Below are 27,712 nucleotides of genomic sequence, written 5' to 3'. Positions count from 1 at the left end.
GATGATGTCACATACAAAATATCAAAGCCCTAGGCCCTGTGGTTTTGGACAAGAGGTTTTTCAAAGTTTTTCCCTATATAAGTCTATATAAACCATGTGACCCCCAGGGCGGGGCCATTTGACCCCAGAGAAATAATTTGAATCATCTTGGTAGAGGACCACTAGATAATGCTTCATACCAAATATCAAAGCCCTAGGCTCTGTGGTTTTGGACAAGAAGGTTTTCAAAGTTTCTCCCTATATAAATCTATGTAAATTATAGAAATAAACAAAGGGCCATAACTCACTCATAAATTGTTGAACCAGTCTGATTTTCAGGGGGACACAACTAGGGTACCAATACATCTTTCTGACAAAGTTTGGTCAAAATCCCCCCAGTAGTTTCTGAGGAGATGCGATAACGAGAAATTGTTAACGGACGGACGGACCACGGACGCAGAGTGATTTTAATAGCCCACCATCTGATGATGGTGGGCTAAAAATCAGATGAGCTAAAAATAATCTTTATAACAACCTCTTATGGACTACTTGAAGAAGCAATAGGCCTATATATCCATTATCAATATCGGGTGCAAGACTCGAGGCCATCAATGCCTTCTTGTATTAACACATATGCTAGTTCCTAATGAATAAAACTAAACGAGTATGACGCATGTTAACCAAACCTTCCTTTAAGGATCAGCCACAAACTGCATCTGTCCCCCTACGCCCTCCCGCACGAGGATGAAGCTAACAGGCTGAGCTGCACAGAGCTAAATTATTACCAAACTACCGTCGTGGCACTTTTCACTGCTAAAATCTTTCGATACAGGGCAAATTAAGCTCTATAATCCTCTGAAACTTCGAAGAAATCCAGCAAGGTAGGAAGGTCATTAGTTGGCAACATGTATCACCTACTCAAGGTGAAAGTCCTTTTATGCACATTTCACTTAATTGTGATGAAATGGAACCAGTATTTCTAGAGTTTAATGTTTATACATATACTAATTCTGCAAATAGACATATTCCCCACAAGAGTAGACAATTGAAGAGTGACTTGACATTGTCTTCTATCAAATCTGAGAGAACATTTCAAACCAAGACCTCATCCTCTTATCAAATCCTTGGGAACTGGAAACATAGTATTGCCTTCGATCAAATCCTCTGGGAGAACATTTCCTCTACCAGAAACTTTACCTAACAAACCTGGTGGATTATATGACAATGCTAGTATCTCTATTAACAATTGTATACAAGATAATACAAATCAAAAGGACGCAGGTAACTCTTTAAAAATGTTTTTATTGAAATTGAACAAAAGAAATATACAATATAACGTCCAGGTATGTTATTTGCACTATCTCCCTTACATATACCAAAACATGTGCATCAAAAAAAATATTCAAAAATGAACTTTCATCAACAAAACCATGGTTTTTTAATTCTCTCTATAAACATTTTTATGATTATGGAAACACTGAACAGGATATCATAATCTTCTCAACATATGCAAGTAGTCTTTGACATGAAACAACTGGTAAACAGATGTATGGTTATCAATATACAATTTTTCTGTACATTTAAATGCTATTTGCATCATTTTGCCCTATATTATTAAGTCTGTCAAGCACTAAAACAGTAACAAACTAGAGATGCTTTTGAGAAAAGCACATGTCTCCCACAACTGCCTAATAATCTCAATAGCAAATCAGTCTATATATACTGTTTACTCAGAGCACATGTGCATGCCCTTTTTAGACTCCAAAAGGACCCCTTAACTACTTTCAACAGTAGTATAGGCGCCGTTTTGAGGTCAAAAATGTGCAAGAAAATCTGAGCTTTTTTGGGAAGTCAACGAGCATAATTCCCAAGTGCCTGGGCCGATTTGGCTAGTTATCAAACCTGGCTGTGCACTTCTTGGCAAACACATTTTGGTCAAGTTTGGTGAAGATCAGATGAGAAATGTTCAAATTAGAGTGCGGATAAGCTTTGTGACAGACACACAGACACACACTGGAGTAAATCAATATATCTCCCACACAAGTGTGGTGGGAGACATAATAACTCCATTCTGTGAATCTAGGACTCAGTACAAAACCATCCGGCCAGAAAACGAAGATAATATTCATGTCCAGGGCTCCGGAAATTTTGAGAACTCAATCGGTCCGAAACGAAAACCCTGACATCGGCGCTACCCCACCCACCGCATTATCAGGTCTAGGAAAGTGGAGTATTTACAGATTTTCTGTAAATTTACAGATAATCCATAAATTTACAGATTTTTCAATCTGTAAGTTTACAGATCAAGCGTTTGAAAACTGCTAAAATTATATTTAGACACAAAATCGCAGATTGAAACTAGAAAATGCTTTTGTAAAAAAGCGCATGTCTCCCCCAATGCAAAGTCCTATAGGCAAGAAGTAAATAGGGGTCAGGAGCGAAAGTCAAAGAGACACTGATGGTTGGCTGCAATAGGGATCATCTACTTGGCATGTCCAGTCATCCCGCTAAATTTCAACACTCTTGGCCTAGTGGTTCTCAAGTCACTGTTCAGGCTCCTGTGACCTTGACCTTTGATCAAGTGACCTCAAAATAAATAGGGGTCATCTACTCTGCATGTCCAATCATCCTATTAAGTTTCAACATTGTAGGTCAAGTGGTTCTCAAGTTATTTCCAAAAAATGATTTTACATGAACAGGCCACTGTGACCTTGACCTTTAATAGACTGACCCCAAAATCAATATGGGGTCATTACTCTGCATGTTCAATCATCCTATGAAGTTTCAACATTCTGGGTCAAGTGGTTCTCAAGTTATTGATCGGAAATGGTTATCAATGTTCAGGCCTCTGTGACCTTGACCTTTAACGGAGTGACCTAAAAAACAAAAGGGGTCATCTACTCTGCATGAACAATCATCCTATGAAGTTTCAACATTCTGGGTCGAGAGGTTCTCAAGTTATTAATTGGAAATGGTTTTCCATGTTCAGGCCCCTGTGGCCTTGACCTTTAACAGAGTGACCCTAAAATCGTTAGGGGTCATCTACTCTGCATGACCAACCATCCTATGAAGTTTCATCATTCTGGGTCAAGTGGTTCTCAAGTTACTGACCGGAAATGGTTTTCAATGTTCAGGCTCCTGTGACCTTGACCTTTCACAGAGTGATCACAAAATCGTCAGGGGTCATCTACTCTGCATGACCAATCATCCTATTAAGTTTCAACATTCTGGGTCAAGTGGTTCTCAAGTTACTGACCGGAAAGGGTTTTCAATGTTCAGGCCCCTGTGACCTTGACCTTTAATGGAGTGACCCCAAAATCGATAGGGGTCATTTACTTTGCATGTACAATCATCCTATGAAGTTTCAACATTCTGGGTCAAATGGTTCTCTAGTTACTGATCGGAAATGGTTTTCCATGTTCAGGCCCCTGTGACCTTGACCTTTGATGGAGTGACCCCAAAATCAATAGGGGTCATTTACTCTGCATGACCAATTATCCTATGAAGTTTCAACATTCTGGGTCAAGTGGTTCTCTAGTTATTGATCCGAAATGGTTTTCAATGTTCAGGCCCCTGTGACCTTGACCTTTGACGGAGTGACCCAAAAATTAATAGGGGTCATCTACTCTTCATGACCAATCATCCTATGAAGTTTCAACATTCTGGGTCAAGTGGTTCTCTAGTTACTGATCGGAAATGGTTTTCAATGTTCAGGCCCCTGTGACCTTGACCTTTAATGGAGTGACCCCAAAATCGATAGGGGTCATCTACTTTGCATGTACAATCATCCTATGAAGTTTCAACATTCCGGGTCAAGTGGTTCTCTAGTTATTGATCGGAAGTGGTTTTCCATGTTCAGGCCCCTGTGACCTTGACCTTTGATGGAGTGACCCCAAAATCAATAGGGGTCATCTACTCTTCATGACCAATCATCCTATGAAGTTTCAACATTCTGGGTCAAGTGGTTCTCTAGTTATTGATCGTAAATGGTTTTCAATTTTCAGGCCCCTGTGACCTTGACCTTTGACAGAGTGACCCCAAAATCAATAGGGGTCATCTACTCTTCATGACCAATCATCCTATGAAGTTTCAACATTCTGGGTCAAGTGGTTCTCTAGTTATTGATCGGAAATGGTTTTCAATGTTCAGGCCCCTGTGACCTTGACCTTTGACAGAGTGACCCCAAAATCAATAGGGGTCACCTACTCTTCATGACCAATCATCCTATGAAGTTTCAACATTCTGGGTCAAGTGGTTCTCTAGTTATTGATCGGAAATGGTTTTCAATGTTCAGGCCCCTGTGACCTTGACCTTTGACGGAGTGACCCCAAAAACAATAGGGGTCGTCTACTCCAGCAGCCCTACAACCCTATGAAGTTTGAAGGTTCTAGGTCAAATGGTTCTCCAGTTATTGCTGGAAATGAAGTGTGACGTACGGACGGACGGACGGACAGGGCAAAAACAATATGTCTCCTGGGGGAGACATAAATATATTATATATAGTTACATTTGCATTTTAAACTTCAGTAAAATAGACTTTTTTCGAACAATTTACCATGCAGTTTTGTCTTTGTTAACATATTACGAACAGCTCGATATTTCTACATAAAGTTATACTATAAACATTTCACAACTGGATTCAACACTGTTACACAGACATGTCAAATGGCAAGTGATTTTGCCTTAGCGACCACTGCAGACCAAGAAGCCTGCACATCCTTGCAGGCTGATCATGGTCTGCACTGTTCGTTATTCAGTCAGTAAATTTTCAGTGTTCCTTCGTTTAATCAATTGTTCTGTCCAAATTGAATGATAGACCAGTCCGTTTTAGAAATTTAGCAGGGTCATGGTTAAAAAATTCTTGTAATAATAATTAAACTGCAAAAAGCATTCTGAACATAAAAATGTGTCTCTAGTCATTTTTGTTTGAATTTACTTCACAGTTTACAGTGAATTTACTTCACAATTTGCTGTGAATTAACTTCACTGCAAAAAAAACTTGTTTTACTTCAGAATTTGCACAGCTCTAACTTTCTTCACAATTTTTATATTTCTTAATACTTCTGACATATTGCACCGTCCATAACTATCCTAAAATATCTGTCTACAATCAAAACATTTTTATGCCCGAGGAAATTCTTTCGTGGTCATCAGAACTGCATAAACAAAACTTCCACTTCCAATGAAGTTACCTTTGAAATGTGCTTCAAAACCACAAAGATGGATAAAAAGAAAGTTTTTAAAACCTGAAAACAAATTTTAAGATCAGTTCTTCCTTTTGAAATAAAGAAACAGGAAATGTTTAATTTCTATCTAATGTGTATATATATACATAATATAAAACTTGTGTAACAAATATATACATTTGAGATCATTTGAAAGCAATTAACAAACTACAAGGACAATCATGTAATAAGATTATAGCACAAAATGAATATTAAGTTTCAAAAGTTGCCCACTGGTGTACTTCTTAACAGGACAAAATAAGTATTTTCAGAACTGAAACTCTATTATGTCTGTTGAACTCTTGTAAACAAGAGCAGTTTTGGCACCCAATGTATTTCAACCAGTGATTTATCACTGATACATTAATCAAATTACACATAAAACCATCGAATTTTAAGAATAATGTAATTATCAGAAATGTTATGTTCATGAAACCAGAGATTTTGGGCTAAAATAAGTTATTATACTTTACAAACCATTTGTCATCATAATATATATACTGTAGTTCTTGGTATAAACAATTTGGTATATATATAATGAAGTGCAATGGTCTATAAGGGATAAAATTCTGATCTGAAAATTCTCTTCAAGGGAGGTAATAAGAGCCTTTTTGTACTTTACCAGAAAAAAATTGAGATACTTTAGTATATATTTTGTGCAAGTTGTCTTAAAACCCTTGCACATGAAGTAGGTTTAAAAAAAATCCTAGTTACAGAAACAAATACATAACTCAACTTTAAAGGGGCAGTAACGTTGTTTTACAAACATGCATGGTATAAGGTATGCAGAATCTTGGATCATATTCCACAATGTTTTAAGTCTGAAACTTAAGACCAACAAATATACAATTTGTCGCAACATTGTTAAAAGGTTATAACTTACATGAATGAAAATTGGCCGAGCTTTTTGTGACTACATAATTATACAGTTTCATCATAATCTGCGCTACTTTACCAATTACAGAGAGAAAAAAGAACATTTAGAATTTTAAAGTCTAAGTTTCAGACTTAAAACTTAAGTGAATACAGGTCTGTAGTAAGTTTTTAACTTGAGTAAATAATCTTGAATAATCAAATGACAGCATGAGAATAGCTTACACATGATTGTCAAATAAAACACAAATTACTTATAAAACAGACAAAAACAACAAAATACATGAACAACATGATCATTCACAACCTGCGAGTTCCCTCAAATACAAAATAGGACACACAAACAGAGTATCAGAAAGTTTTTTCTCACAACTAAAAGTAGTTCTTAGTAACAATATTCTTGTAATACAATTTTGTTTTCAAGATATCTGCATAAAATGTTATTTTAAGGTTCAGCTTCATTCTGGAACATATGTAAACCTCTACAAGATATCAACATTTTTCTTGAAAAAAAAAAAAAAAAATTCAGTAAATGTTCCTTCACACACAACAGTTTTTAACACGTTTCCAGCAGTATTTTGAGGTTCCAGACTTCCATTCATTTCACTAATTTCTAAGCTCCAAGTTCAGAAATACATTAGAACAGTTTAGGTTCCCTCTAGCAAGACTACAAATCACCTTATTGTTTGTACTACTGTCTAATAACTGTCGACTTCAATAAAAGTAATGAAATGGTTTTTTTTTGTAAACTTAATCTGCACCATATCTGTACATAAAACAGATCAATATAAAATCAAAATGGCAGTGGAATAAAACATAAATCAGCTGCCCTAGATATAACAATATCTCCATGATAACTGTCTGTCCACCTAACTAATCACAGTAAATTCTCACAAAAAATGAGATCACCCAGTCGAAATGCTGGTTTTTATCGTCTTTGCATATTAACATATTCATTTTTTCTATGGTGTTCACTCAAATAAGTTAAAGGTGTAAGTACTTGCAGGCCATGCAAGTTTTTACTATTGAGCACCCTGTTTTAAAAAATACTCGCAAATCTCTAACAAATTTAACACCATAAACAACAATTCAAACTTTCTGCAGGTTTTGAATATGTGAAGCAATTTTCAGTTTCTGGAAGAACATAGGCTAGGTGTTAGACACTGGCAGTTTCTGTGACATCAGTTTACTCTTCAACACTTGAATTAAGTCATACACCTTGAGTGAGGAACCCACTTTCATTCCTGTTAAACTTGCTATCTGCTCCTTGTTTAATTTAACAAACTGCTCTCCACTGATATTCTGAAAATGAAATAAAAACATTTCAAATTGAAATTTCCAAGCAAAAGAGAGTTAATGGATTTTTTTTCAGTTTCTCCTGCTGAATATTGCTTTGTTTGTTTTTGGTTTAACGCAGATTTTCGAAAGTATTTCAGTCATTTAACAGCAGACAGTAAGCCTCACCAGTGTTCCTGGATTCTGTACCAGTACAAACCTGTTCTCTGTAAGTAACTGCAGACTTCCCCACATGAATCAGAGGTGGAGGACGCATGATTTCAGACACAATGTTATCAAATCGTCACGGAGAACATACGCCCCGCCATGGAATCAAACTAACAACCCTGCAATCTGTAGATATATGCTCTCCCTACTGAGCTAAGCGGACCAGCCTACTGAATATTGCAGATACTACTGCAGTTTTTTCCCCCCAACTAACTTTCTAATGACAAGAGTGCAGCCTGCTGTTGCCAAAACTCATCTGCAAGTTCTTGAGTAAGGACATATGCTAGGATATATACAAATATATAAACAAATATTTTAACCAAGAAATTCCAATTTTCTAAGTACAAAAAAGTGCCACAACTATCATAACATAGAAGCAAGAGTTATTGTACTTTACCAACATACTCTACAAAAGATACATGTCAGACAATTCTGCAAAGTTTAGAAACTATTATTCTAAACAGTATTCAACAAAAGTTGACTTAAACAGAAATCTTTACCAATGCCGATTATCAAGCAAAAATAAGTCCTTGTATTTTTTCTCCCAAATCAGACAAGCTAATAAAATGAAGAAATAGTTAATATCAACCCAGTAAGTAATGCTAACAAAACAAAGGGAACTTTTCCATCCTGTTCAGCAGACCAAACTGATACTAGTGACAGGTCTATATTTATTTTTGGTGGCTTAAAACTGTGATACTTCAGTTTATACAGATAATTCTAATGTAACCTACTCACACCATAAAGCCTTCTATAATTTTATCACTATTTGTCAAAAGTCTAGACAATTTCTGACATAAAGTAATAATGTTGAGATATTTTTTTGCAAAAAGAAGAAATTATTCTTGCAACTCTTAATTACCTTTCTATGGAAGATCTCCACATAAGCACTGCAATCATTATACTTGAGGAAATGGCACACATCTATCACACTCCATTGTTCCGGTGACAGGCTCTGCTGTCTCTGTGTTAAATACAGAGTCTGTGGCTCTGAAACAGTCTGCTGAGAACCAGTCAACACACTAGACTGGTTTCCTAACAATACAGTCTGATTTCCAGCAGTTGCTGGACTGGTGGTTGGAACCAGTCCAGAATTTTGTCTTATAGGAATGGCACCAGTCAAATGTCCAGCGAGCATACTTGATTGTATGTTCTGTGGCACTGAGTTTGTGGAAGAATTTATTCTTTCTAGTAAAGCACTTTTTGTAGCTGTACTAACGTTTGATGGCACTGAAGATGGTCTTGCAGTTTTGTTTGCAGACTGGCTATTGAAAGTGTTTGGTGTGTTTACCCTTGTATTTGTTGGTGTTTTATTTAATGCTGGTTTTACATCTGGTATGCTGGTTAATGAAGAATGGTTCCTGTCTAATGAAGGCACTTGTCTTGAACTCTCTAATGCTTCAGATTTCACTAACAGAAAGAACATAGAAAATTATGAAATTAAATTTCCCACTACCTTTGTCTAAACAAGTACAATCAAATGGATTCTGTTATAAAATTTTTCATTAAAGTATTGAAAACTGCATTTATTCAATTTGGTTTTATGAAACATTTAACTAAAAGCCTACAGCTTGAAGGAAAACATTTTTTTCAAACCTGCAAAATGTTAAAGAAATAATGCAAAACTGTGTCATTCCAAACAATCAAAGAATAAATACTTCAAAACAGTGTTCCATATTTTCTACATAACCTAAAGAATATTGTTCTGTGGTAAAAAATAATGTTCCAAATTGAGAAAGGAAAACATCAAAATAAACATGAGACCACTTTTCCCCCATTTAAAGTAGAGAGCAGAGATGCTGAACATTACTTAGTATTTCCAGTTTCTATTTCCTATTAATATCAAAATTCTATTCAAACTACAGCAATTACCTTCAGTTTTAGGTCTAGTTATTTCAGCCATCAGCTCAGATACTTGCGGCACTTCCTGTGGCCTCTCAGTCATTTCATCTGGCCGTGTGTTCAAGATACGATGACGCATGATGTCAAACTGGGAAGACATTGATTTCACTCCTGGAGGAGGGGACAAGGCATTCTTTGGCTTCCTCTCTAAAATTTATAAAATACTGTTATTCAAGTAAGTTGTATTAATTAGGCTATCATCTTTTCTTAAAACATTTTACTGTAATTTAAATACTTTGGATGAGAACCATGTACTAGATTCTTCCACAAGAACAAGTACATAGCAAATGCAACGATTCAACAGTTAATCTACACATGTTTAACATCTGTTTAAAGCCTTATGCCTCCATTATCAACAAGCCCTAACAAGAAGACTTACTTTTGCGTGGTCCTTTGTAGATTTGCGTTTTCCCCTTTCTTTTCTTTGCTGAACCTGGTTGTACCTGGGGGGCATTTGGTACCTCGGCTGCAAATATATCAAAATATGAAATACAATTTGTGCATTTAACTTCAGAATTTGTTTTTAGATTTCTTCATTGTGAAATATTTCCTTTAACTGGATGACTTGTCATATTGTTATGAAATTCTACAATAACTTGACCTAAACTACTTATTTCAATGAGGTTGTTTTTTTTTCAGTTGGTACAATAGCTGATAATGTGATTAAAACTTCCCAAGGTTCTACTGCCCGATATAATTTTAATAATATTTCACAGCGACTATGACTAAATCACTACTCATTAGTAATTTGATACTAAATATCAGAATTCATGCTTGTGGTCCTGAGGAAATAGAAAAGAAATTATTTTCTTACTTTTCAGTCTTGGTCCTTCTACAGGATATGACATCACCTCACACCAGCCAATAGGGTAGAGATCTGGTGACTCACAATCCACCCACTGATCATACTCAGACTCCCAACCATCAAAATGGATCCTCAACAAACGTCCAACAACTTTTGCAATGGTTGCTACACAAATCAACCTGAAAGGAATTTTCACTTACATTGTTTTCTAAAACACACTAGATTAGCTTTTCCCAAAACAATATGTAACTTCATGCACATAAAAGCTTTCAATATCAACAGGCCTCTGAATATTATTTAAATGAATTTCTTTTCATTCTAGATTAAAATTTCATTGAAATCAAAGCACCATGTTTCAGTTAGTTTGTGCCAAGAGACAGGCAATACAACTCATAAAAGTTAAGATTTATCTATATATCATCATTATAAATTCAAGGAAATAAAGAACTGAATTTTTTCAACAAAACTTTTCTTTCTCACCTTGGTTCCATCAGATCTACAGCTTCCAGCTTCATTCCAGCCTTAAACCCATGCTTCGGTATTTCCTGTTCACAAGAAATTAACACAATTATAAAATGTGTATCTAATTCTCTAAAACACTGACTTATAAACATGACAATTAACATCAAATGTCTCGTTTCAATGTATTACTGCTATTTTAACCAATAACAGATCTTGATTGTAAATTATGTTTAATAACTTCTTCTTGCATAGCTGAGCCGTATTCTATTTACAATATCACAATGTCTTTAAATATCATCCATAATAAATTTTAATTTACTTCTTTCACAGAAGCTACAAGCAAGCAGGTACAAGTAATGAAATATTACCTTATCAAAGAGTTTGACCGGAGCAGCAGTGGATCTTGTTTGTTTCAGATAATCAAACCATCGGAATGGTGACTTGTGCCCTCGAGGTGGGGTCAATGCAAGACCATTCACCTCACAGAAGCCCACAGGGAAAATACAGGGGGACGTAGCATGGTAACAGAACCAGTCAGTTCCATTCTGGGCAATTGAACCATCTATACCGATCATCAAGTAATTATTCTTAAGCACCTGTAAAGTAATTAAACAATCACTTAAGAATACTAATATAGGATAGCCTCATGAAATGAACAAATTCAAGGAAGACAATGAAAATATAAGATATTGGCCTTCACTTTAAACAGGGACTTTCGCTTTCAACAATTTGACTTGAAGATCAGCAAAAAACCTCTTCTTGCCAATGCGACTGGTGCAGAAACTTACGAATACAATGGTATTTTTTCTTTAACACAGAGTAAAACTCAGGGCTAGCAAATTCAATTGTCCGTATTGCCCAGGTTGTCCCAAAGCTTGTACGGACAAATGAAATATGACCAGAATTTACTATAAAACTATCATACAGACAAGTACGAAATAGCAATAGACAAAAACTGACAAGTCAAAATCAGATTTTGACGCCCCTGAAACTTATATTCATTTATCAAATAATGTCTGAAATTTTTTTCCAAAACATTTAATGTAAACATGCACATACAAGACCTTTATCCATTTTTTCAATTCCGTACAGATAAAAATTTTTATGACAACTTACTTTCATCACAGTAGCTACACATACTGCAGACAGGTTCAGGGGATCTATGGCTTCCAATTTCTGTCCTACCTGGAACTTGAAACCTTCTGGTGGACTCTTCACCTACAGATAGACAGTACATGTTCAAATAAGAAACAGACACTTTTTGTATTTTGACCTTAGCAGTAAACTATATTTTACTGCTGTTACAATTTTCCAGACAGACAGAATATATTCAATTAACTATTAACTGTAACAAAACTGTACTGGACAGAATCCTGTAACCCGTCAGGCCCTTCCCCAGCCGCATAAGGCACCGCGCTGCCGCGGCGCTTAAAACACGAAATACAGCTTCCCGCAGCGCTTAAATATCCCGCGCGGTGCCTCAATTATTAGCGCGGCGTCTTAAATCAGTAAGCGATTTCATCCCCGTGAGATACCTCATGTGTAGTGTATATGTAATTTCCCTGTTGACATGCCTCGACGATTTTTGTGATCAGCAAATTACGTCACGGCGAGTGCACACAGGTAATGGGAATCAATGAAGTGTTAAAATTAACTGATAAATAGTATGGAACTTGCGTAAGCGGCCAGCTGATTACCAAGCACGTGAAAAGTGCCCTAGATTTCTTCGCGCAAAATTTAAATTAGACCGTTGTTTAGTATAATAACAAGTATATATCAATACAGTTTGATTCTACTGTAATTTAAACTAGAAAATGCACAAATTTTAATGAATATCGAAAGTAAAAGTACGTTTAGAATGTCCGTTCACACTTGTTATTACTCCCGATGTCGTATGCAATTTTTCCATATTTCCTTCAAAAAAAGGGGACAGTCGGTGTATTTTTTACGATGAGAAACATCAAAATTTGAGGAACTATCTCTGGTTTACCCTAGTAGGTCATGTAACTGAGTAACAAGAGCACCGCCTTGCGGGTGCTGACGCTCATCTGATTTTTTTTGTGTAATAGAAATATTGTCCTACCCTTGATTTTCTAAGTCTAAAAAGGGCCATCATTCTTGCAAAAAGCAGGATAGAGTTATGTTTCTTGTTGTACAGTGTCCACTTATGATGGTGAAAAACTGTTGCAAGTTTTAAAGCAATAGCTTTGATAGTTTATGAGATAAGTTGACTTAAACATAATACTCAACCAAGAAAATGATTTTCTAAGTCCAAAAGGGGCAATAACTATTGCAAAAAGCAGGATGGAGTTATGTTGCTTGCTGTACAGGGTCAGCTTATGATGGTGAACAAGTGTTGCAAGTTTCAAAGCAATAGCTTTGATAGTTTAAGAGAGAAAACTTGACCTAAACATAAAACTTAACCAAGAAATCTGATATTTTCTAAGTCCAAAAGGGGCCATAAATCTTGCAAAAAGCAGGACAGAGTTATGTTTCTTGCTATACAGGGTCAACTTATGATGGTGAACAAGTGTTGCAAGTTTTAAAGCAATAGCTTTGATAGTTTAGGATAAAAGCTGACCTAAACATAAAACTTAACCAAGAAAACTGATTTTCTAAGTCCAAAAGGGGCAATAAATCTTGCAAAAAGCAAGATGGAGTTATGTTTCTTGATGTACAGGGTCTGCTTATGATGGTGAACAAGTATTCCAAGTTTCAAAGCAATAGCTTTGATAGTTTAGGAGAAAAGTTGACCTAAACATAAAACTTAACCAAGAAATCTGATATTTTCTAAGTACAAAAGGGGCCATAAATCTTGCAAAAAGCAAGATGGAGTTATGTTTCTTGCTATACAGGGTCAGCTTATGATGGTGAACAAGTATTCCAAGTTTCAAAGCAATAGCTTTGATAGTTTAGGAGAAAAGCTGACCTAAACATAAAACTTAACCAGGCAACGCCGACGCAGACGCCGACGCCGACAACCGCTCAAGTGATGACAATAACTCATCATTTTTTTTCAAAAAATCAGATGAGCTAAAAACTACTTTCAGACAACATTCCGAAAGTGTACCAGTATCCGGATAGTATATTTTGGATATGCGTTTTAGTAAACTTTAACCTGACTGTAATAGCACTTTTCTGTTAATGAAATATTGATGAAAGACCTGATCAATACAACATGACTTTTGATAATTATTAGTTTACAATGTGACCTGAAACAGGCCTTTAACTATGCTGTTTACAACATGATCTTGGTTTCAAGATTAAGCTAATATATTAAGGCCCTCCACTATTTCCTATTCATATGAATAAGTTGACATTCTTGGTGACGTTTTTTAAGAGAAAGGCTTGAATGGTTTGACCTAAACTATAAAGTAAGTAAAAAGCCTTTATAAACTTTGAATGTTCATCTTGATGATATCCAGGTCAAGTTCGAAACTGGGTCACGTGCCATCAAAAACTAGGTCAGTAGGTCTAAAAATAGAAAAACCTTGTGACCTCTCTAGAGGCCATATATTTCATAAGATCTTCATGAAAATTGGTCAGAACGTTCATCTTGATGATATCTAGGTCAAGTTCGAAACTGGGTCACGTGCCATCAAAAACTAGGTCAGTAGGTCAAATAATAGAAAAACCTTGTGACCTCTCTAAAGGCCATATTTTTCATGGGATATGTATGAAAGTTGGTCTGAATGTTTATCTTGATGATATCTAGGTCAAGTTCGAAACTGGGTCACATGCCATCAAAAACTAGGTCAGTAGGTCTAACAAGAGGACCATGATGGTCCTGAATTGCTCACCTCTTCCCACATGACCCAGTTTTGAGTATGACGTCGTTTTTTCTATTATTTGACATAGTGACCTAGTTTTTGAGCTCATATGACCCAGTTTTGAACTTGACCTAGATATTATCAAGATAAAAATTCTGACCAATTTTCATGAAGATCCATTGAAAAATATGGTCTCTAGAGAGGTCACAAGGTTTTTCTATTATTTGACCTATTGACCTAGTTTTCGAAGGTATGTGACCCTGTTTTGAACTTTACTAGATATCATCAAGGTGAACATTCTCACTAATTTTCATGAAGATCTCATGAAAAATATGGCCTCTAGAGAGGTCACAAGGTTTTTCAATTTTTATACCTACTGGCCTAGATTTTGACTGCACGTGACCCAGTTTCGAAAACTGACCTAGATATCATCAAGGTGAAAATTCAGATCAATTTTCATAAAGATCCATTGAAAAATATGGCCTCTAGAGAAGTCAAAATATTTTAATAATTTTAGACCTACTGACCTAGTTTTTGACCGCAGTTGACCCAGTTTCAAACATGACCTAGATATCATCAAGATGAACATTTAGACCACTTTCATACAGATCCCATGAAAAGTATGGCCTCTAGAGAGGTCACAAGGTTTTTTTATTATTTGACCTACTGACCTAGTTTTTTTAGGCACGTGACCCAGTTTCAAATTTGACCTAGATATCATCAAGGTGAACATTCTGACCAATTTTTATGGAGATCCATTCACAAGTATGGCCTCTAGAGAGGTCACAAGGTTTTTCTATTTTTAGATCTACTGACCTAGTTTTTGACCGCACATGACCCTGTTTCGAACTTGACCTAGATATCATCAAGATGAACATTCAGACCAATTTTCATACAGATCCCATGAAAAATACGGCCTTTAGAGAGTTAGCAAGGTTTTTCTATTATTTGACCAACTGACCTAGTTTTTGAAGGCACGTGACCCAGTTTCGAACTTGACCTAGATTTCATCAAGATGAACATTCAGACCAATTTTCATACAGATCCCATAAAAATATGGCCTCTAGAGAGGGTCACAAGGTTTTTCTATTATTTGACCTACTGACCTAGTTTTTTGATGGCACGTGACCCACTTTTAAACTGACCTAGATATCATCAAGGTGAACATTCTGACCAATTTTCATGAAGATCTCATGAAATATATGGCCTCTAGAGAGGTCACAAGGTTTTTCTATTTTTAAACCTACTGACCTAGTTTTTGACCGCACATGACCCAGTTTCGAACTTGACCTAGATATCATCAAGACGAACATTCAGACCAACTTTCATACAGATCCCATGAAAAATATCGCCTTTAGAGAGGTCACAAGGTTTTTCTATTATTTGACCTACTGACCTAGTTTTTGATGGCACGTGACCCAGTTTCGAACTTGACCTAGATATCATCAAGGTGAACGTTCTGACCAATTTTCATGAAGATCTTATGAAATATATGGCCTCTAGAGAGGTCACAAGGTTTTTCTATTTTTAGACCTACTGACCTAGTTTTTGAAGGCACGTGACCCAGTTTCGAACTTGACCTAGATATCATCAAGGTGAACAATCTGACCAATTTTCATGAATATCTTGTGTAATATATGGCCTCTAGAGGGTCACAAGGTTTTTCTATTTTTAGACCTACTGACCTAGTTTTTGAAGGCACGTGACCCAGTTCGAACTTGACCTAGATATCATCAAGATAAACTTCTGACCAACTTTCATAAAGATCCCATGAAAAATGTGACCTCTAGAGTGGTCACAAGCAAAAGTTTACGGACGCACGCACGGACGGACGACGGACACCGCGCGATCACAAAAGCTCACCTTGTCACTTTGTGACAGGTGAGCTAAAAATAGAAAAACCTTGTGACCTCTCTAGAGGCCATATATTTCATGAGATCTTCATGAAAATTGGTCAGAATGTTCACCTTGATTATATCTAGGTCAAGTTCGAAAGTGGGTCACGTGCCATCAAAAACTAGGCCAGTAGGTCAAATAATAGAAAAACCTTGTGACCTCTCTAGAGGCCATATTTTTCATGGGATCTGTATGAAAGTTGGTCTGAATGTTCATCTTGATGATATCTAGGTCAAGTTCAAAAGTGGGTCACGTGCTGTCAAAAACTAGGTCAGTAGGTCAAATAATAGAAAAACCTTGTGACCTCTCTAAAGGCCATATTTTTCATGACATCTGTATGAAAGTTGGTCTGAATGTTCATCTTGATGATATCTAGGTCAAGTTTGAAACAGGGCCATGTGCGGTCAAAAACTAGGTCAGTAGGTCAAATAATAGAAAAACCTTGTGACCTCTCTAGAGGCCATACTTATAAATAGATCTCCATAAAAATTGGTCAAAATGTTCATCTTGATGATATCTAGGTCAAGTTGGAAAGTGGGTCACGTGCCATCAGAAAGTAGGTCAGTAGGTCAAATAATGAAAAGACATTGTGACTTCTCTAGAGGCCATATTTTTCATGGGATCTGTATGAAAGTTGGTCTGAATGTTTATCTTGATGATATCTAGGTCAAGTTTGAAACTGGGTCAACTGCGATCAAAAACTAGGTCAGTAGGTCTTGAAATAGAAAAACCTTGCGACCTCTCTAGAGGCCATACCCTTGAATGGATCTTCATGAAAATTGGTCAGAATGTTCACCTTGATGATATCTAGGTCAAGTTTGAAACTGGGTCACGTGCCTTAAAAAACTAGGTCACTATGTCAAATAATAGAAAAACCTTGTGACCTCTCTAGAGACCATATTTTTCAGTGGATCTTCATGAAAATTGGTCAGAATTTTTATCTTGATAATACCTAGGTCAAGTTCAAAACTGGGTCATATGAGCTCAACAAGAGGACCATGATGGTCCTGAATCGCTCACCTCTTCCCACATGACCCAGTTTTGAGTATGACATCGTTTCTGACCAGCTTTCATGAAGATCCCATGAAAAATGTGACCTCTAGAGTGGTCACAAGGTTTTTCTATTTTTAGACCTACTGACCTAGTTTTTGAAGGCACGTGACCCAGTTTCGAACTTGACCTAGATATCATCAAGATGAACATTCTGACCAACTTTCATAAAGATCCCATGAAAAATGTGACCTCTAGAGTGGTCACAAGGTTTTTCTATTTTTAGACCTACTGACCTAGTTTTTGACCGCACGTGACCCAGTTTCGAACTTGACCTAGAAATCATCAAGATGAACATTCTGACCAACTTTCATGAAGATCCCAAGAAAAATGTGACCTCTAGAGTGGTCACAAGGTTTTTCTATTTTTAGACCTACTGACCTAGTTTTTGAAGGCATGTAACCCAGTTTCGCACTTGACCTAGATATATTCAAGATGAACATTCTGACCATTTTTCATGAAGATCCCATGAAAAATGTGACCTCTAGAGTGGTCACAAGGTTTTTCTATTTTTAGACCTACTGACCTAGTTTTTGACCGCACGTCACCCAGTTTCGAACTTGACCTAGATATCATCAAGATGAACATTCTGACCATTTTTCATGAAGATCCCATGAAAAATGTGACCTCTAGAGTGGTCACAAGGTTTTTCTATTTTTAGACCTACTGACCTAGTTTTTGACCGCACGTGACCCAGTTTCGAACTTGACCTAGATATCATCAAGATGAACATTCTGACCAACTTTCATGAAGATCCCATGAAAAATGTGACCTCTAGAGTGGTCAACAAGGTTTTTGTATTTTTAGACCTACTGACCTAGTTTCTGAAGGCACGTGACCCAGTTTCGAATTTGACCTAGATATCATCAAGATGAACATTCTGACCAACTTTCATGAAGATCCCATGAAAAATGTGACCTCTAGGTTGGTCACAGAGGTTTTCTATTTTTAGACCTACTGACCTAGTTTTTGACCACACGTGACCCAGTTTCGAACCTGACCTAGATATCATCAAGATGAACAATCTGACCAACTTTCATGAAGATCCCATGAAAAATGTGACCTCTAGAGTGGTCACAAGGTTTTTCATTTTTAGACCTACTGACCTAGTTTTTGAACGCACGTGACCCAGTTTCGAACTTGACCTAGATATCATCAAGATGAACATTCTGACCAACTTTCATGAAGATCCCATGAAAAATGTGACCTCTAGAGTGGGTCACAAGGTTTTTCTATTTTTAGACCTACTGACCTAGTTTTTGACTGCACGTGACCCAGTTTCGAACTTGACCTAGATATCATCAAGATGAACTTCTGACCAACTTTCATGAAGATCCCATGAAAAATGTGACCTCTAGAGTGGTCACAAGGTTTTTTCTATTTTTAGACCTACTGACCTAGTTTTTGACTTCACGTGACCCAGTTTCGAACTTGACCTAGATATCATCAAGATGAACATTCTGACCAATTTTCATGAAGATCACATGAAAAATGTGACCTCTAGAGTGGTCACAAGGTTTTTCTATTTTTAGACCTACTGACCTAGTTTTTGACCGCACGTGACCCAGTTTCGAACTTGACCTAGATATCATCAAGATGAACATTCTGACCAATTTTCATAAAGATCCCATGAAAAATGTGACCTCTAGAGTGGTCACAAGCAAAAAGTTTACGGACGCACGGACGGACGACGGACACTGCGCGATCACAAAAGCTCACCTTGTCACTTTGTGACAGGTGAGCTAAAAACTAGGTCACTATGTCAAATAATAGAAAAAACGACATCATACTCAAAACTGGATCATGTGGGAAGAGGTGAGCGATTCAGGACCATCATGGTCGTCTTGTTTATTTTCATTTTACTTTGCTGTGTTAGAAAGTATGGAGTCTTCAATACTACATTTAGGTTTAAAATAAACGTATCATTTAATGACATGGCTGTGTCCAATATTGTTACTAGCACTTTTAATTATATACTGGAACTTTGGCAACACATTTGTGCAAATACTGATTTAGTTGCACCAATGACCACAAAAGGCATCTCACTGCTGTTTAGCAGGTATTTAATATCCACTCCATTCAGGCAACAGAGTGAGACTGTTTTGAAGATCAATACAATATAATCTATTCTACTTTCTGTTTTGAAAGATGACAATTGACTGAGCTCGTTAAATTCAATTTTTTTTAATTATGCAAATGCACTTAATGCAGCTTTTTATACAATGCTGAAATATTTTCAGTATATAACTGACAACTTTCAAAATGAAACGAGAGTTAGACGTCCACAGTGACTCTTCTCAGCTTATAAAGTAGTATTTTCTTAAAATGACTTACCCTAGGGAACATATCTGGTGTAGCATCATTTGTGTCATATTTCTGCATAGTAACCTTGCTAAGGCACTGGTTTCTATATTCTGAAACACATTTCAAATCTATCTTGTTATCTTCTATTTTAGCTTATTAAAGGAAACTTAGATGTTAGCACAAAACAATGAAGAGGTCTAAATCAATACCTTCATCAATAAATACAAATACAACCACTTCAAGTTGCAAACATAAGTTTAATTGTCAAACTACAGATCTAATTTCTTCCATCTTGATTGGATTTCTCCATTAAATCATACTTATAGCACTACAGTTTGTAACAATCACTTCAATTGAATAGGATATATACCTGGTGTGCAATGTAGTTTATGTCCGACCTGCTGTGACCAGCCTACTGGATGAAGCAATGCTGACCTCATGTGGCACCAAAACTCATCTCCTTCCTCCTACAATACAATCAGGCAAAGTTACAAAATAACTCTATATTCATCAAAAGCTTAAAGTTTGGATGTCATAAAAACATAAACAACTTCAAGATATACTCGATGCATAAAAGTTTAAGCGTGTCCTTGTAAAATTCATATAAATATTAAGTTATTTCAGATATAAATCAACCATTTTTTCATGAAACCTATGGAAGGTTGACATCCATGCAAAAGTTTCAGATGATTCAACAAAACAATTAAAGAGACATTGTAAGCCTTCAGTTGGTTTATACATCATTTATTTTAGGTCGATTGTGAAGCAAGTTCAACAACTTACATTAATCACTCTCGACACCTCAGCCTTCAGTTGAACATCATATAATGATGAACCAAGATTGTTTAAACTAAACTGATATAACAGTACAGCTAAATTCCTTGTATTATATAAAATTTCAATAAAATGACTAATGCTTTCCAAGTGTTCTAGAGATAAAATTTTCTTAAAACATGGAATAATTCAAAACTGTTTTTTTCTGTAATTACAAACTAAAGAAAGCAGTTTCTTACTTTCAAATAAATGACATACATATGAAGGAGCACAGCTTTAAACAATCAAGAACTAGAGATGCATTTGAGAAAAGCGCATGTCTGCCACAACTGCCTTGTTTGGATTGTTCAGACGAATAGTTCCTATCAAAAATATCTAGTTTGTCTAGACAATTGGATCCAATCAGTAATTCAAGGGCCATAATTCAAAAGTGCCTGGGCGGATTTGGCTAGTTATCGAACTTGGCCGAGGTCTTATGGTCAAACACATTTTGTTCAAGCTTGGTGAAGATCGGATGAGAAATGTTCAACTTTTTTTAAGAGTGCGGACAAGCTTTGTGACAGACAGACAGAAGTAAATCAATATGTCTCCCACACCACTGTGTGGTTGGAGACATAATGATAATAGAAAGTAAGCTCACTTTTGAATCATCATATCTGAGGCGGAGTCGACCTCCAATGACCTCCTCTACGGTGGCAACACGCATTGCCGACACACACATCCTGTTGACCACTTCAACATGCATCTCACTGCGGAACTTGTGGTTGTTGATCCCTTCCTGCACCTTACTGTAGAAATTACTAGGCAATGTTCGTGAACCAGTCAGTCTTTTCACTAGATAGTCCTTCCAGTCTGAGTACTTGTGCTGGATAGCTGTCAAAGAAAGGGAACTTCAATCGATTCTAACTTAACAAAGATATTAGGTTGGTGTCATTATTATTACTGCAAGTAAAAAATCATTAAGTTGTTCTGAGAAAAAAAAATCACTCAATACATAAATGATCTTGATTGTATTACAATCATTGTAAAACATTTAAAAACTTTCAATGTTCAATATTTTAGCAAAATTTTGTAATAATCACATTCAAATTGCAAAAACAGCATTTTTTTCTCTTCATATAATTGTTAATTTCTTATGTGAACAGCCAGCCTACTTTTTGGTGGTACGAGAGGTTTCCCACTTGTTGCACACCAGCCAACAGGGTGCACTTCTTTGTGACAAAGATTGATCCAGAAATCCTTGTGTCCATCTCCACCAAATCCCTCATATCTCAACAAAGCCTTGTATCCTGAAATTAACAACTTATCTATAAATATACTTAAACCCTTCATCTAAATATCTAAAAATCATCATCAGACCTTCAAAATAATGTTAACTTTAGAATAGCTGCTCCCATGTAATGACATGCCAGGTACAAACAAAGTCATAAACAAAAACACCAAAAATTTTTTTGTTTGTTTTGGGTTTAACGCCGTTTTTCAACAGTATTTCAGTCATGTAACGGCAGGCAGTTAACCTAACCAGTGTTCCTGGATTCTGTACCAGTACAAACCTGTTCTCCGCACGTAACTGCCAACTTCCACACATGAATCAGTGGTGGAGGACTAATGATTTCAGACACAATGTCATTTATCAACTAGTCACAGAGAACATACGCCTCGCCCAAGGATCGAACTCACGACCCCGCGATCCGTAGACCAATGCTCTACCTACTGAGCTAAGTGGGCGGGCTTAAAAACACCAAAAAGGAAGCTCATATCAATTTTTTTTGAAATATCAGTCAACACACATCTTTTCTCCATTAACCTTTAGCCTGCTAAATTTCCAAAATGGACTGGTCCATCATTTAATTCGGACAATACCATTTATTATTCGAAGGGATCTTCACTGAAAATTTACTGACTGAGTAGCGAACATTGAAGACAATGCTCAGCCTGCAAAGACGTGGTCTGCACTGGTCGCAAATGCAGAATCACATGCCACCAGCAGGCTACAAGTTAAAATAATCATTGTTTGATAAAGGGGAGCAACTCTTAGTATAATTATAATACAAATTAAATGTTTGAGAATTTCCTTCGGAAGACTGGTATGAAAAGTAATGACACAATTAGTACAGATGAAACTGAGAGGTACTAGTTCAGATGTATACGTACCAGCTAGTTTGATGACTGTTGCTATCCAGTAAACAATACTCTGTAGATCACAGTCAAAGTTCTTTACTTCTACTTTCATACCTACAGTTATATTGTCCCAACAATCTGTCATTGGTACCTACAAAACAATAAATTTGTCAAAACATCAAGGTTAACTACAACAGAACTTTATGCATCTCCTAAGCTACCAACATGAAAACTAGAGCTATCACTAAAGGCAATTAATACTCCGAGATGCCATTTTGATACAGAGGGTAAAATGTTGTGATCATAACAGACAAAATCTTCCCAGCAGTTAAGAAGATATCTGACAGTTAATTGCATCCCATTTTAGATGTGCTATCTGCCTGCTGTAAATTCTTAACTAGTTGAAAAGTGAAATAATCATCTGAAGACGGCAAAGAAATATTAAAATCTCACATGAATACAATAAATGTCATTTCAGCTCATACATTTTTGACAAGGCATTATGGAAATACCTGTATTTTACTTGTATTGCCCAGTCTAATGCAGACAGATTTCTCATGACGTGTAAAACATTTAAAAGTTATTGTGAAATAAAATAGCCAATATTTCTATAATGACCTTGTAACAACTCCAGTATCTGTTTAGTCAGATCAAGGCAGTGGACCTATGATCTATAAGAGGGCCACACTTCAGTGACAAGGTCATGTTTATCAACAACAATATTTAAGCCTACTGCCCATAAAAAACTTTGTATTTCTTAGTTGCTGACACACATTTATAAGTCCAAAAGTGGTTTTAACAGGAACTGAAGTCCATGACAAAATAAACTAAATACTATTATAATTAAATGTGCATACATGTTTGAAACAGCTAACAGGGGCCCCTTCAGCATGGCTGCCTAAGATGTATGAACCCCAGTCAAAACTTCGCACAAAACCTGCAAATAAATATCTCATTTTTAAACTATCAAAATTTATATTTGAAATAACAAAATCAATATAATAAATTTAACAATGAATCTCGCTAAACTGCAAAACAACACTGTTCAGGTACCGTAGCAACCAAGTAAAAAAGTAAACTGGTCCCTTAAATGACCGGTTTTACTGAGTGAATGAAGTATAAAATTTCCTATGTTACTTCTGTCTTTTTATTACTAATACTAAACTTCTTTAACTATAGTTTGTTTTTTTCGTGAATTTTCTCCTATTTTAGATCATTCCAAAAATAGGGGGAATATCATAAGATGACGCCGCTGATACATATGATAACAATGACATTTGTTTGAATATTTAAAACCCAAAGTATTCAATAAAACTATTTACCTTGCTTATTGTTGTTATGTTTATTTCTTTGCCTTATAAATTTTCCAGACTTCTGTTTCTTTACAGATACTTGCTTTTTCTGCAATATAAACAATCTTGATTAATCATTTTAATACCTCTAAAAAACAGCAAAATCTGAAAGGTTCATTCATATGAGTTTTTCGAAAACAACCATTTCAAAAATATTTCATGTATCAATATGCAAAACATCAGGAGATGCTTTGTTAACACAGTTTTTCAATGGTACATGTATTTCAACTATATATGACTGCAAGTTTATGCAACCAGTGTTCCTCGATTCCTAATGAGTATTTTATAACTGAAAATATCCATATTACACTCTGAAGAAAGAAACTTATGACATGTCACCCAGGAGTTGAACATGTGTCTTTCTGATTGCAAGTCATGTGCTCTTCCATGGAGCTACATAGGAGTGTAATAACTTCAAAAGTGCTAGGAATATGAGCTTCCATAAGATACACTGGTATTGAGCAAAACCTGGAAAACAAACTTACTGGTATATTAAGTGGCTGTGGTGGAATATATTCTTCTCCGTTAGCAGCTGCCCTTGAACATGCCAGGGAACAAAACCTCTTTGATTTTGAGTAGAAAGCATGCTTTATACCAACAGCTCCACATCTCTCACATGTAGCTACAAAAATAGATGTTACATTCAGATAAAGATCTGTAGTATATACCTTAATACATTATCGATCAAATTGTAAAAATTAAAGTAATATCAATCATACTATTGCCTTCTTGTCTGTACAACATATGTAAATGTAAATTCACCTACATGTATGAAAAAAAAACCCAGTCACTTTAATGAACACAACAGCTGTTACATGATTCTCCTTAAAAATACACAAATGAAATATGTAGAAATATAAGAGCCTCCAAGTAGAGAGATCTGTCTCAAAAGATCACAAATACACCTGGTATAACTCTGTCCTGATCTAAGTTCTAAACAAGGAAATAAGACACCAAAATAAAATCAACCAGACATGGATATGCAATTTATTTTGATACCCACCCATACCATCATTTCCATTCATGAACCTGTAAGGTGACTGATCTATCACAACTTGGCTACTGTGTCCATCATCTTCTTCTTCATCTGACATACTTTCACTCATCTCTTCCAGACTCTCAAAATCTCTCTCAAACTGATAATTTGGCTCTTCTCCCTGTAAAAAGACTGGTTCTTTATAATCCTATGCTATTTTATGTATACAATTAGTATTTTAGTATTTTGTTTACAGAAGGAAGATCTTTCTTAAAAATATACAAGTATCTACAAAATAAATCTATAAATTTTTGGATGCAAAGTTCTATTATTCCTTTACAAGCACTTAAGTATCACCATTGTAAATTAGACTGTGTGACACACTAACATGTTAAGACAGTAAACCCTGGTATCATTAAGAAAATAGAGACTAATTAGAGTAAATTACCTCCACATTACTGCTGTCATACATTGTATCAGACTTGCCACCTTCACCAGACACTACACTGGCAGCATCTTCTTGCTTCTGGAAAGGGTCAAGAAGTGAACTGGAGTCTCCCCCTTCACCACCAATCTCCCAACTGTTCCAGTCAGATTCTGTCTGCTCCTATATGACACATTCAAATATTTAACATCTTACAGGCATATTCAAGAAAAGCAACATATGCATGCTAAGCTAGAGCACACCATTTGACCTGACTGTTCAGGGGAGCTTACCAAGAGCCTCTCTCAGACTCAAGCAAACTAAAAACCTTGGCTCCCTGAACATGATGCATGTTCTTAAATGAAAAACTTAACCGACCTTTTACTGAATACAGGGTTTTTTCTAGCAAATTTGGGAACATAGCCTATACCCCCAAAATTGGGAATTTTGACGCGTAAATGTTCCAAACTGGGAAATGTTTAGTCCCATAGGATATAGTAAGAATGTGTTTAAGCACTTCCTCATGCACTTGTTTCACTTTGTACAACCTCTTTTAACATACTTCCATTACAAAATTGTCCATAATTTGGTCAATAGTTGTGCAATTTTGATGAAATTTTTTTCAGAATGTAGATTGGGAATTTTTGCACTCATTTTGGAGAAAATATATACTTTTTGGCATTGGGAATATAGCCGAATAACGGCTATAAAAATGGCCGAAAAAAAAAACCTGGAATACATGTTGTTGCATAATTCTTTAACTGCATTTCAATGTTAGTAGTGTTCTTTCCAGGCCCTTTCGGCATGATGTGTGCACCATGCCCTTTTCTGCCGAACTAAGGATGCGCATGTAGCCCTTATCATGCCATTTTATCCACCGCTATAATCTGTTTATTGTACCCTCTTTATTAATCAGAACAGCAGCATTGATGGCTGCCTAGAATATGACTCAACCGCATGTGTATTAGATTGTTTATCGGTAATGGCACATGGGAAAAGTTGATCACGGGACTGGTTGCATCTAGATAAAGACATGAACCAGTGGAGAATTTTTCTTTAATCAGTCAGCGATGGCCGGCAATGAATGAATGTTTTTCGCGTTGTTTTCGGTCTTGTTTTTGAAGATGGAAAGTTATACAAATTAGAAATGAAGATGTTTCGAAGGTGCGAATACTGTCCCTTGAGGTAAGTCAAACCAGTCCAGCACTTGATACCAAACTGCAATCAATTAACTAATGAAATTGATCGAGATGAAATTGAAACAAAAGAGAATATGACTGCTACAGACACTTTTTAAGACACTATCATTTAGTGAACATGAAACTCTAAGCAAAACAATAAAATGAAGTAGGGACATGACTGCTGTGTCCCTCATATATTATTCCCATGGCAGCCATGTATATCAATAGTATTCAGCATCGGTCTAGAGACACTGTGTCTCTCTAAAGATCACAAGATCTGTGGTTCAATCCTCGGAAGGGACTGACGTTATTTTCTCTTCAGGTAATACAACACAAACTTTCTGAGTTTTTGACATAATTCAAACTCACAACTACCTGATCTGCCATCAATGTAAATGGAATCCTACGGAAGTACGGGCTTACAACTATTCGCCGTGTACACATCTGACTTTTTTTTCATGAACGTGGCGGCGACTGAACTCCCCGGGGGAGAACAAGTATCAAGTCTGACGTAATTAAATAAAGTATCGACAGTTTATAATGATAAACGAAATTACTACTGGAATTACCAAGCTGTAAATATATTGTCAACATTCGTGACAATGTAAACAGCAGATTTTTTTTTCTAAACAGAAACTAAAACCGGCGTCAAAACGAGCTGTCAAATGATGTCTGGTAAATATTTCGGTTTTAAATGAGATAGAATAACTATAAGAAGCAAACACACTACATATCTATTACTCACCATCACGCTCTTGTCCTGGCTGTAAAAATTTCGGCGAGAATCAACAATTTTTGCCGTTCAAAAATATCCAAAACAATCCAGCCTGACCTGCTTCGTGTTTAGGCCCCTGGATGTGAGCTGAAAAGGTCAAGTGTATAGACAACTTTGATTGGCTTCAGTTTCAGCATTTTTGCAAAGCTGCAGGAACTGACCAATCATTGCAGCCCTTGTATATGCAATATGATAATTTTACCCGGGAAGGATTGAGCTAACTGCGCATGTGCTCTATTTGCATATCATTAATTATACTACGTTGTAAATATTGGTAAATTGTGGTTACACACCACTATTACTTAAACGGAAAGATTAGCTGTCGTTTGGCCTAGAAAAG

The 27,712-nt window shown here is 36.2% G+C and overlaps 1 protein-coding gene across 3 annotated transcripts; it reads right to left on the bottom strand.

Moving 5' to 3' along the window:
* Positions 1–1,261: 1,261 nt before the first annotated feature.
* Positions 1,262–27,490, bottom strand: LOC123557715 (MBT domain-containing protein 1-like). Of its 3 annotated transcripts, XM_053544087.1 has the most exons (20): positions 27,343–27,490; positions 25,441–25,599; positions 25,020–25,173; positions 24,502–24,638; positions 23,987–24,065; positions 23,522–23,601; positions 22,698–22,815; positions 21,698–21,832; positions 21,184–21,416; positions 20,140–20,236; positions 19,800–19,879; positions 11,866–11,967; positions 11,118–11,345; positions 10,768–10,832; positions 10,297–10,466; positions 9,862–9,948; positions 9,453–9,629; positions 8,443–8,990; positions 7,225–7,379; positions 1,262–7,029 (listed from the first exon to the last, which is right to left on the bottom strand). In XM_053544087.1, exons 1-19 carry the CDS (start codon positions 27,343–27,345, stop codon positions 7,227–7,229), a joined length of 2,805 nt encoding a protein of 934 aa, XP_053400062.1. In that variant the 5' UTR covers positions 27,346–27,490; the 3' UTR covers positions 1,262–7,029; positions 7,225–7,226. The 3 variants fall into 3 exon arrangements, with proteins under 3 accessions (XP_053400062.1, XP_045205286.2, XP_045205287.2); XM_045349351.2 differs by having other exon boundaries at positions 1,262–7,379; XM_045349352.2 differs by having other exon boundaries at positions 1,262–7,379; positions 25,026–25,173.
* Between the last annotated feature and the right edge of the window lie 222 nt (positions 27,491–27,712).

This window comes from Mercenaria mercenaria, chromosome 5 (assembly GCF_021730395.1).
Source record: "Mercenaria mercenaria strain notata chromosome 5, MADL_Memer_1, whole genome shotgun sequence".
Lineage (NCBI taxonomy): Eukaryota > Metazoa > Mollusca > Bivalvia > Venerida > Veneridae > Mercenaria > Mercenaria mercenaria.
The sequence above is the reverse complement of the archived record's forward strand: the minus strand, read 5'-3'. Positions and strand labels throughout refer to the sequence as shown.